The sequence below is a fragment of the Haplochromis burtoni genome, unplaced genomic scaffold (assembly GCF_018398535.1).
Source record: "Haplochromis burtoni strain Fernald_Lab_line unplaced genomic scaffold, NCSU_Asbu1 Contig_170, whole genome shotgun sequence".
Classification (NCBI taxonomy): domain Eukaryota; kingdom Metazoa; phylum Chordata; class Actinopteri; order Cichliformes; family Cichlidae; genus Haplochromis; species Haplochromis burtoni.
In genome coordinates this window covers 673,834-685,971 of record NW_024582531.1, presented here as the reverse complement: position 1 = coordinate 685,971, position 12,138 = coordinate 673,834, and the positions used below count along the sequence as shown (strand labels likewise).

Here is a 12,138-nt window from a genome sequence, read left to right as displayed (position 1 = left end):
CATTCATCAAACCCACTACACATATTAATTATCACAAACCTTCAGACTTACAGCAGAGGACACACACACGCACGCAGACAAACACACACACACACATTTCCCTCCCCAAACCGCTCCCTCCGACTTGCACCTCAGTTAAAATTCAACTGTGGTGGTGAGGAACTGATGCTGGGTGTAAGTGCCTGTGGCAGTACAAGTCAGCAGAGTATTTTCAGAGGACGACTAGATGTCAGTTATTGCTAGCAGGGTGTCGCAACCCAAACTTGACAGTGGAGGTGCAGTCATATCGATCACGCCGGGGTGCCAAAGATTTCCTGTGTTTTGTCCATTTCCCTTCACGCTGACCAATTACTAGAAAACCCAACTGACTTGGCAGCTTCTTTATTGGAAAAATAGGCCTTTTCCACAGTGGGGACATTTCTAAGAAAACCAGACAGCCAAGGATCTGAGACAACTTTTGACATTTTGCAGTAGGAAAACCAAAGATGTGGCACTGATCATTTCACAGTGGATTCACACCAGGAGCAACATCAATGACTTCTCATGAAAGAATAACGCCTAAAACATTACGTGTGTAGAGAAAAGACACCTCATATGGTAAATCAGTAGGTTAATTACAAATTACAAGCACCAGTTACTCATTACTCCTTTATCTAGCTACTTCATTATTCAGAATTCATTTAGGTTTTAGTGAGTTTAACTACACATCTTAAAAAATATCATCACTGTATCTTGTCTTGTTGCAACACTGTTGCATCAGCAAAACTTGTCCCCTGACAGACAGGCACATAAAGACCTGTAACCACAACTGCTTTTTTTGGACAGTAGGTGTACAATAGCCACAACGATACACACCCACTGCACTGTTGTAGTGATAGCTGAATTACATTTAGGAGTTTCAGTTTGCTACTCCTGGAATTGCTCATCCAAGTTCACTGACACACCAACAAAAACAAGACCTTCTGGTCTATAGTCGTACAGCATTCGTTAACACGATAAGCAAGTGTTAGCACCCAGTTTGATTTAGGGATTGAAACAGGGCTGCAACAACCACATACAGGTCTCATTTAATGCTACCAAGCTTTACAATGATTCATTCATCTGTAGGACACACCCATATTTTTTTCAAATCTATTTTCAGAACAAACATTACAAACAAACCAAAGAAGCAAATTGGTACCAGAAGTATTAACAAGCATTAAAAAGCAACCCATTTCCACCAGGAAAAAGCAAAGCTAAGTAAGGGTAAATACAGGACACACACACACACACACAACTTTAAATCAATGATACTGTTGCTCACTGGATAAGGAGATAAGAAGCTGTTTGCTAACACGCAGGTTCACCATATCTGCTGAAAAGGCTGTATTATGTCAGTGCATGGTGAAATATTACCAGCACTTCTTCAGAAAGCTCATGAAGGCATCTTTAATTAAAGTGCTTGCTTTCTCTGCCTTGGAAAACAAATCTCTCAAGCTGGATCCAAGAAATGTTTGTCATATGTTGACTGACACAAAAAAACAAAAATAAATAAATAAATTTGGTCTTTGTTATTTACTTTTCTTGCACAATAAAAGCAGGAATAACAATGATAAACTGATCACAACACACATGCCTTGTTATTTAGGAGACCGGCATGTTTAGAAGCTCTCTCCACTGCTCTACTGCTTATGTCACAACGAGTTACAGAAAACCACAAAAAAAAACCCAACATGACAACTCTGTCACTGTGTGTGAAAATGGCATCTCCCCCTCTAAAGCTGCATAATCTCGACAGTTCTTCAGATGTTGTGTGATGGAAACACTGATTAGTTCTGTCTTAGGGCTCTTTATTTCCTTGGACTGTCTGGGAACGAAGAGGGGCAAATGTTTGGAAACCTGTCAAGCTGCCAGTTCAGAGGATTAAAAATAAGGGAAAATGTAGCTTAACATCTCAATAGAGCGATGTTTCTTTTAAGAAGCAGTGAAAGTTGCTACTCAGCCCTTCTTTCCAGTGTAGTTTGGCCCGCTGTGTTATGTAAGGCCTTTTTTTTAACCATGAGGAGCTCCAGCTAACAACACCTATCACCTTACATCAATAAAGCAGATAAAGAATGTGTTGTTCCGTTATGTCTAATAAAATAAAATAAAAATTCTGTCTAATAAAACTTTGTTATGGCAAATGTTTGAACCTGGAAACATCTGTCGTGTACATGAACCCTGAATGACTGAGACAGTTGTGAAGACCTCTCCCACAGTGACTCATGGATTCCCCTTGAGCTTCGTCTTAATTGGGAAGAGATCATTAGCTTGAGCTTCACCCTCTAATCTTTTTTTAAGCATTTCATAATAAGACAGAGACCAGCTTGTGTCCACTGAGAGCCACTCTGAAGCTCGCAAGATTAAAGTCCTCTAAATGACCGCCTTTAGTCCTAAGCACGGATGTCTACCCTTTTAATCAGACATCAGTCCTCATCGCTCCCCTGTTTCCTTGACACCAGTCACACTGGCGGTGCAGAACCTCTCCAAATCTGCTGGCCAATTACAAGGGACAGGAAAAAGATGAAAGCCCTATTACCGCCCTGTCCTCAGCCATACGTCGGACCAATTAACAACGTGAGTGTGGACAAAATAACACAAGGGGGAGGATGCTCTTCCTCTCCTGGTCAAGTCGAAGGCGTGAACACAGGGAACAGTCAGCGTTGTGTGAAGGCAGCAACAAGACAGACACGGGACAGTTAATTGATCTTCATTACGTTAATTATGGTGGAAAAGTGGAGCGTGGAATGAAAAACGGGTCACACTGCTGTACAGTTCTGCCCGGACGTTCCCCTGTTAAGCTTTGTGACGACCTTGAAACTACAGTCCTGGCAAGTGGTGACACGGCTTCAGTGACAGAGTGTGTGTTTGGCCTGTTTTCACCACACTTTTAAATCCTCAGCAGGCTGATGAGTTCCCACTGCCTTGTGGTTGCATTTTGTCACCTTTCTCACATACTAGAATCTGAGCCTCTGTTTTGTGTTTAACGTACCATCTTAGCGAATCAAACTCCAAAAAGAAAAACCAGCATGCAAGGTTTTTCCAAGAATTACTGTGCGTGCGTGAGTGTGTGTGTGTGTGTGATTTCCCCCCGTCCACACCAGTGCATGGATGGCTGCACTGTCAGCAAGCCTGGTTCTGCCCTTGCATTTAAATAAACACCATCTGAGTTGGCTGGATGCGTATATTATCTGTCAGGAAGCTGCCACCCAGTGATCTCGGGGACTTTGACCTCTTTCCCCGGGGAGCAGCTGACGGGACGTTGCGGTGACAGGGTGTCTTCCCTGTCGATCTGCCCGCTGATACGCCTTACACCCTTGTCCCGCTTGACTCGCGACTCAAACGGCTTGCCTGTCTCCCCCATGCATTGGAAATGAGCCGCGGGTGCCTTACAGGATGCAATGAATAGTAGCGAGGATAGGATAAACACGAGCTTCGAAGACGTCTGTCATGAAGATTGATGGTTCCCTGGAATTTTTGTTGTCGTCTTGTCAGTACTATAAACTTTTCCCTGCTGAATAATTGAGTCCTTCAGCTGAAGAGTCGTGTCAATCTCTTTTTTTAGGATTATGCTGAGGCACTTGTACTTTTTTTAGGAGCGTAACTCAGTCTGAGCTGTGGCTGTAAATCCGAGGTTTGCGTGAATAAATAAAGCCGCGATAGTGCATTTCCTGCTGGTAATACAACGTGCATGTGATTAGGGTTCACAGGGTTAAAGGCACAAAGTCATTTTAGGGTTGTTTTTCACTTATGTATGTATTCAAACACCCTCACTTTTTGCTTCTGGCCTGGAAAATGTAAATATAACCCAGCTGTCTGTCACCACTGCCTACCTGCGATCTCATCAAACGTTGTCACAGCCAATTTTCACATGTGGAAAATGACTTCTCTGCATGCGTGAAACAAACCCTATAATATATCTCACATGCCATGATGGAAGTGGATTCTGTCACAGGTTACTAATTATGACAGCCCATCTTATCATCTCGCTTTTACCACCACCACATGAGACATTCAGCTTACAAGATGAAGCACACCTACTGTCCTCTTCTGTTCTTCCTAAAAGCCAATTAGGTACAAAGTTACAACAAAGAAAAGTTGTTCCTAAGCAAATTTTAATTAGATCTACCACTGTAGGCAAGAAAAGAGTTAATTGGTTGTTAAATTGCATAGGTTATGCTGTGAATAAGCTTTCCCTCTGCACCGTGCACCTACATACGACTGTGCCAAACATAATGCTGTTTATTTAATTTGGAAATGTGTAAATGAACCCTGAGCTCCCAAATGCAATTACCTTTACTTTAACAAGGTTTTTGCTTTTGTATACTGAAACATTAAGATATATTTTTGCTCACTCAACTTGCTCTGATGAACTCGAATATGCAGTGCGTTCATTTGTTTATGCGTGTGTGATGGAGATGGAGCGCGGCGCTGCATCGAGCCCTGCCAAACTCTGCCCACCTCCCACGAAGCGCAGTGCTATAATTAAAAATTGTTGTTCTCGCTCTTGTTCTAACTTTCTTCTTGCTCAGAGAGGGAAACTCGTGTTACAGTAAATAACTTTGAGCTTTCTTCGCTGTAGCTGTTCAACACAACAGCTATCATCCACACTGATCACCATCCAAATAAAAATCGTTGACCAGTGAGGTGAGCAACAGTGTAACATCGTCTCATTACAATACAGCGTTCTGCTCCGTAAGCTTGGGTGTTGCTGTTTGTGTAGATGATACTTTTGATCACTTTGACTTTTTTATTTTAAAGTGCTTCCAAATGGAAGTTTAGATTAAACCATGGTTGTGTGCACAAGTTGCACAAATTGCATTACATGTATTTCCACCCAAGCACATCAAGTCTTCAGACAAAGCACATCTTTGTTGGTGTTAGCAAACAGGATCAAGAAGTACTCATTACACCAGCACAGCAGCAGACCCTTGAAATAAAAAAGCGGGCACAACACAGCAAAGACCCATTACAGGCAAATAAATCAAATTCAGCTTATGGTAAAATAATGTTGAAGCTATGGCGTACCGATGAGGTAATTTCCCTTTTCTTCAATTTTATGTGTCGACAATTACAGTTAATATGATAGCCAATATATAAACGACTTCCAAAGCAGCTTGACTGATGTGCACAATATAAAAATGTAAGAAAAAAAGCAGAATGAAATGATTTGTGAATTTCATAGAGCCATATTTTGTTCACAATAGAACACGGAAAACAACTGAGAAAATGTAGCAGCAACACATCTCCTGGAATCTGGGACAACAAAAGGCTGAAACGTAAGTGGTGCTAAAAACAACAGCTAGAGGAATGTTTTGTAACGAGTTAGGCTAACTGCCAACAGGTGAGTAACATGATTGGGGGTATAAAGAGCATCTTGGAGAGGCAGAGAAGTTCACCAAGTTCACCAAAAAAATAGGTGTCATCGAAAGATTCAAACATTGGGAAGAAATCTTTGTGTGCAAGGGACAAGGTTAAATATCAATATCGAATGCCCACAGTTCTTAAAACATTAATACAACATTAATAAAACATTCCTTGTGGCGCAGGAAACTAACCACTCCAAGTTGGTGACTTTTGGAGATTTATTTTCCTGGATGATTGAGAATGCATCAAGACGAACACAAAAGGAAGTTCACAGCTTTTAGCAGCTCCCCCCCACCAGAAAAACAAAGAGGCAGTTGGCAGTTAGAAATCAGCAATCCTTCACACACCCCCACTCCCCTCCAGAATTCTCAGGTAACAACCTAATGTACATATGAATGACTAACCAATTTAGCTTCCACTTGGCTGAAGCTAAAGCCTAGCTAAAAGCCTACCAGCCATTTGGCTGGAAGGCGGGTTTTAAAGGTAGAAAGTTAGAAGCCTGGGACTTCCAGTAGCTTAAAAAACAGGCAAGATTTTAATGTCATCGAAGTTCTGTTGTTGCAATCACTGCACAGGCTCAGCAAAACTTACAGAACACAGTTTGCTTTGCTATCCACACATAGAAATGCAAAAGAAGAAACCATATATGGACAAACTTCTTGGTGCTGCATTAGTTCCTATGGAAGCTTGTAAATCTGAAAAGGCGCAACAGCATGGCTCTGTTGTAGAAGAGTCCAAGTGCCGAACATTCTGCCTGCAATCCAGACCTTTCACCAACTCAAAACATTTGGTACACCATAAAACATGGTAGCAACTCAGTACACGTAGACATAGTCCAAACCACCTGTTGAAGTTCAAACCGAGCACTGAAGTAGTTGTGCTTCAAACAAGTGCCACTCCTGTCAGCTAACAGGAAACTGAGGCTGCTGTTCAAGTGAGCTCACCAAAATTGGACAATAGAAGACTGGGAAAATATTGCCTGGTGAGTCACAATTTCTGCTGTGATGTTCAGATGGTATGCTTAGAATCTGGCATAAACAACATGAAAGAATGGATCCATGTTGCCGTGTATGAACCACTCAGGTGGGTGGTGCAATGATGGCACATTTTATTCCCTTCAGTACCAGCTGAGTATCATTTAAATGAAACAGCCTGTCTGTTGCTGGCCAGGCTCATCCCTTTATGACCAACGTCCACCAATTTTCTGATGTCACAAGGCTCAAATCATGTTAAAGCTACAATTCTGCCTGGTCAGAGTTCAATTCATCTAAAACTGGTTTCTTGAACATAAAGCTAGTATTCAAATGGCCACCGCAGCAACTAGTTACATCAACTTGCTGAATCTATGCCACAAAGAACTGAGGCGGCTCTTAAGGCAAAAGAGGGTCCAGTCCAGTACTAGCAAGACGTACGTAATGAATTTTCCTGTGAGCATATGCGTTTGCATATATAAATGAATCATGCAAACTGATTTTCTAAGTAGATAATTGATACCAAAAAAGCTTATCTCACTTTGTGTAATGATATGGCTGTGATGGTTGTTGCTAGAACTGTTAACTTAGCTGGAATGCTAAGGGGAGACGTTAGCAGAACAAGGCATAACTATTGCAGGTAGTCGACCAGCATTTTGAGTTTCTTATGTTTTGGTTTATTTTTGCATTATGGATTAGCTCTTATTCTCTGGTGATACGGTTTTGATTATAATTATATTCTGATTCTTTAGCTATCTGATGATGATGATGATGATGATGATGATGATGATTATTATTATTATTATTATTTCTGGTTTAGGTTTTGTTATCTTGCCCTCATGTTTAGTTTAGGTTGCCTGTGCTCCCACTTCTCTGTGTTCCCTCCGTCTGTCTATGGTGTCACACTGTCTGCTTGTGAATCTGTCTGTTTAGTTCAGTGTCTTGCCTGGTTCTGTGTCTGTGAGTTTCCTGTTTTATTCTGAAGTCTTTGTCTCATGTGAGTGTGTTCCGTTTACGTTTCCCCTGTTCCGTCAGCTTTGATTTCCCCCAGGTGTGTCCCCCTCCTGTTGCTCATCCCTTGATTGCTGCTATGTGTATTTAGTGTCTGTGTCTTCCCCTACTCGGTGCCGCGTCGTTAACGTCTGTTCATCCTCTTACCCTCAACTAGCTGTGTGTTCTGCTTCCATGTTTCTAGTGTTTAGTCTCCTGCTCCAGTTTAGTATTTCTTTTCCAGTGTTTCAGTCCTTGGTTCCTCTGTTCAGACTTTTGTTTTTTGGTGAGTTTAGTTAGTATGAGGTTTTTCCCAGCAACAAAGCTGCACTTTAAGTTTCACTTCCGTGTCTGAGTTCTGCATTTTGGGTCCACCACTCCTGCTTGCCTGCCTGCCACACAGCGATTAATGACAAATAGTCGCGCAACACATGATATGTACAAGGCATGCACACAAGCAAAGTTAATTTTTTCAGCAGAGATTCCAGTGTTTTGAGTTTGTTTCACTAAGGCATCTATTACATACATAAATACTTACATAAATATTTTTTTTATAAATACACTAGTTTGTATGTGCACATGACACACTTATAGCAACTTAATTATCATGTTGTTTACTCAAGTCTTAAAGGAAATAATGTTTTACTTTTGTCTTTACACAGATTTCAAGTTTAGACAGCAAATTTGTTTTTAATCAGGCAGCCCTTTTTATCAGAGAATGCCTGCCCCAGCCTCCACAGTCTCCATCATTTCACCCTGATGAAAACACAATTTTCCTTCTTTAGTTCTTTGGTCCTTCTTTAGTTTGGCCTATATTTATATATTAGTGCATTGTTAGAAGATCAACCAACCTTGTTTTGTGTGGGTTTTTTTTTATTTGTTTCAATTGAATCATGCAAATTTCAGACTGATTCCTTTGCTTCTTCAAAGACAATACTTAATGTCAGTTCATAAAACCTGTGCACAGTGCTTTGTGAGACAAAAAAGACAGAAAAAAACTTCCTTTTAACAGAGAGAAACCTCAGAGGGAACCTGGCTCAGGGAGGATAGCCATCTGTGTCAAACTGCTGCAGTGAGAGAAAAGCAAGGAAAAGAAAAGAATAAGATACAATTTAACAATGGCTTCGTGGTTAGTAATTAAGTCTACTCACTGCAGTATTAATTTGGTTGAGACATCTCTTTGCAAACAACTTACAGACAAGCTGTTTGTGGTTGTCTTCTAATTAAATTTGCAATTCATCATGGATATTGTGGGCAATGTCAAAAACACCCAGAGATTTTTTGTATGCAGAATATTAGGACATAATTATTATTTTTAAAAAGACATTTAAACTGAGATGAGTTAAAACAAAGAATAGAAACGTGCACGTGAATTTGTTTCATCTTCAACACTGGTTACGCTAATTAAGCAGTTATGATACAACTAATGCTAAGAGATGGTAACCGGTAGATTGAATAGTGCACTTTAGGGTGTCCAGTACATTGCATAGTAACATGCTGTGCGTCTTAGGTTAGAGACGTTTGACTGAACTCATTTGTTTGACAGTGTTATATTTAAATAGCTGTCTGTTTTAGAAAACCTTGTATGCACAATTAAAACTATCGTATTTCAAGTGTGGCCTGCATGACTTTAACTTTTATCTGTGATCAGACCTAACACCTCTTTATGGGCTGTCTTGATTATAAGAAATAATTCAATTGAAATTTTAATTTCTGTGCCGATGTCCTCCATGGTGACCATTCTTTACAAAGGGAATGACACACAAATCTCTTGACCTTTGATTTCTGAGTTTAAGACTTGGTAATGGTAAATGGTAAATAGCCTGTATTTGTATAGCGCTTTTCTAGTCCCTGAGGACCCCAAAGCGCTTTACACAACCAGTCATCCACCCATTCACACACACATTCACACACTGGTGATGGCTACATTGTAGCCACAGCCACCCTGGAGTGCACTGACAGAGGCGACAGAGGTGGTAGTTATTTTCTGGGACAGTTAAATGTTAATTTTTCACAGAAATGAATTTAAGACTTTTGAAATTTGCAAGAGACAATATTCAGGACTAAAAATGTCTAACTTACTTTCTGCTGTTTTCTAATTATATGACTTGTAGCTTACACAGGATGGGTTTCAGTCATGTCTACATCACATACTGTCACAAATACTGACACTGCTCTTTGTTTATGCTTTAGATAAATGATTTACAGACACTGCCTTATGGTAAAATGCCACTTACCTGCAGGTGACAGAAAAAAGACGCATGCATTATATCACATTCAAAACGGTCGGTGCAAAAAGTTGAAAAGACCTGCATTTCCCCCTCATTTCAGAAATGTTCTGTGAAAACTCAACATCTGTAGTATCGCAAGTAAAAGATGAGTTGCTGAAGAAGTGGACGCCTTCTTACTGGGGATCAACAGCAAAATAAGCTGACTGTCAATGAGTCATAAAGCTAAATATTGTACATGTGTGAATTAACTACTCCAACCCATTATTGACATTAAAAGTAAAGTGCAGTTAGAATTTCTTATTTTTACAGTTATTTACCAAATATTTTTTTAAATGAATGAATAAATATAAATCACTGATAGAATGAATATAAATGCAAAGCACTTCATGGAAATGTACTAGGTTTACGTTGATCATGCAGTTGAATCATACGTTTATCATAAATATGCCCAAATTTAAAATTATCAGCTAAAAATTAAATGTTTTAATTTAAATGTACCTTAGTTTTGTCATACAAAGCGTGATTGTCCAACAGCATTCGCCGCTCCATTCGAGCAAACCTCCTCAGGTCTCTCTCAAACTGCTGTGAAAGGAAGAATCGATAGTCTGAAATTAAATACCTATTTTCCTTGTCAGCCATATGACTTTAAAAGGAAACAGCGATGTCTAAATGCATTTTGTATTCCTGGAGGACTTCTATGTCTTTTCATTATTGTTATTAGCAAAATGGTTATAGGATATGAGACTTTGCTGATATGAAATCATATTTTCATCATGTACACTTGGCCTTAGATACCAAATTGTGGTTTCAAATTGTGGTTCAAGCACTTCTAAGATGTACTGAATAACTACTAGTACATTTCTTTCTACTCACACCTTCTTCCTGCAGCTACCTAACTTTCATTCATTCTCTATAATCCTTCTTACCCTGGAGCCGCTCCAGCCAAGAAGAGTAAAGGCGTAGCGATCCACAGGTGGAGACACCAAGTCCACGCGTACAGCCCTCCAGCCTCTCCTGTCTTCCTCAGCAGTTTGGCGACCTCCCTCTACTTGGCTGTCCTCCAGACGCAGGATCAGGAAACACTTTGCAAAGTGGTCCATGGCCTCAAACCTGTGGCTGGGAAGCTTCGACTCATCAAAAGTAGAGGCCTGGTATTCACAGTAGAGAAGAATGCCCTGTAGAAAATAAAATAAGGATGTGTTCACCGGTCTTTTCCATCTGCTTCTCAAAGATACAAAACAGTTTATAAAATGTCATCTGTAATATCTTAATATGTTGACCCGGGCTTCAGAGCAACCAATACGTGCAGGCGATGTCTAAGATGCATCGCTTGCACATGTTGCAGGCTCACTGAAATAAAATAATAAAGTATTATTCTAAATAATCTGATGATTAGATGTGCAGGATAATTCTGGTTTATTTCATACAGAAATCTTAATCTAGAAATATTTTGCATAAAATAATATTAGCATGACCTATAGAACCACAATGGCCACATTAAAGGAACATTCACTGAAGTGAAAGAAACCGAACTATTAAAAACTCTAAGACTGACATAAGAATGTAACATTTGTAGTATTTTGTCCCCTTAGTCCTAATACAAAGCCACATTCTTGTCAACCAGAATAATGTCTTGTCAGCGTTCCAGTAATTAAGACGCACGGACATAAAAGCCTCCATTATTATGTGTTCCGCTGACTGGCACGAGCTATCGAATTTTGTAATTTGTAGTTTAAAAAGACTCAATTACTAGAATCCTGTTCAGTGTTTAAACCTGGATCAAAAAGCACAATTAGAGTGAAATGCTTCAGTTCACGGTGAAATGTTTTTTTCTTAATAACCAACAGATTTTTTTTCCCCGTGCAAACTTCTCTGTTAATGTAGATAAGCTGGAGAGTTTTCTAATATCTTTGCCAAAAAACGGTTCAATTTGTGTTGATATAATTTGGTAAAATATTTAATTGGAAGATTTTGCTGGTGTATCATTGACAGCAGTAATCGCATCCCTGTCTTACCAAGAATTGAGTCTTTAAGCATACTGAAGCTATGAAGAGAGCCAGGTTTCATTCCCAACTCTTCAAATAAAGATATCAGATCGGGAATTTGATGTGACATTTTCCTCATTCGGTATTATTTAGCTTAAAGAGTTCCATATTGTGCATTGACCAAACTCTTTTATTTTTTCAATGCTTTACCGCCACCATATTTCTGATATTATCAAAATGGTTCAGCACAGGGTGATTGAAGTAGTTCTCTCTGAAATCTGAATGAAATTCTAACAAAAAGTATTGCTTTACATGAACGACTTGCTTCAGAACCTGATTCTTCATAAAAGGCTGCTTAGACACAGGCCTGAGGGTATTGAAAAGACTGAGTCATGGTAATGTCTCTTTAAGCAGTGTTGAATTTTTGCTCTTCTTAAAATAGTAAGCTGAGGAATGAGTATATTTTTCTTGACATGACAAATTGCTGCATGCTCACACTTGATGTAAATTTCACACACAAGTGTTGAAGAATATAGATGATAGCCATGTGAAACTGATGGCCAGAGAATAAGAGTT

General features: G+C 39.7%; 1 protein-coding gene across 1 annotated transcript in view; it reads right to left on the bottom strand.

Annotated features, from left to right (window-relative positions):
• Window positions 1-12,138, bottom strand: part of dntt (deoxynucleotidyltransferase, terminal) — a 98,000-nt gene that overhangs the window by 27,519 nt on the left and 58,343 nt on the right. Inside the window, exons 9-10 of the mRNA XM_005933588.2 lie at window positions 10,504-10,752; window positions 10,076-10,159 (exon numbers count right to left, since the gene is read on the bottom strand). Of these exons, the coding sequence (XP_005933650.1) occupies window positions 10,076-10,159; window positions 10,504-10,752 (333 nt within the window). The remainder of the gene's footprint in view (window positions 1-10,075; window positions 10,160-10,503; window positions 10,753-12,138) is intronic.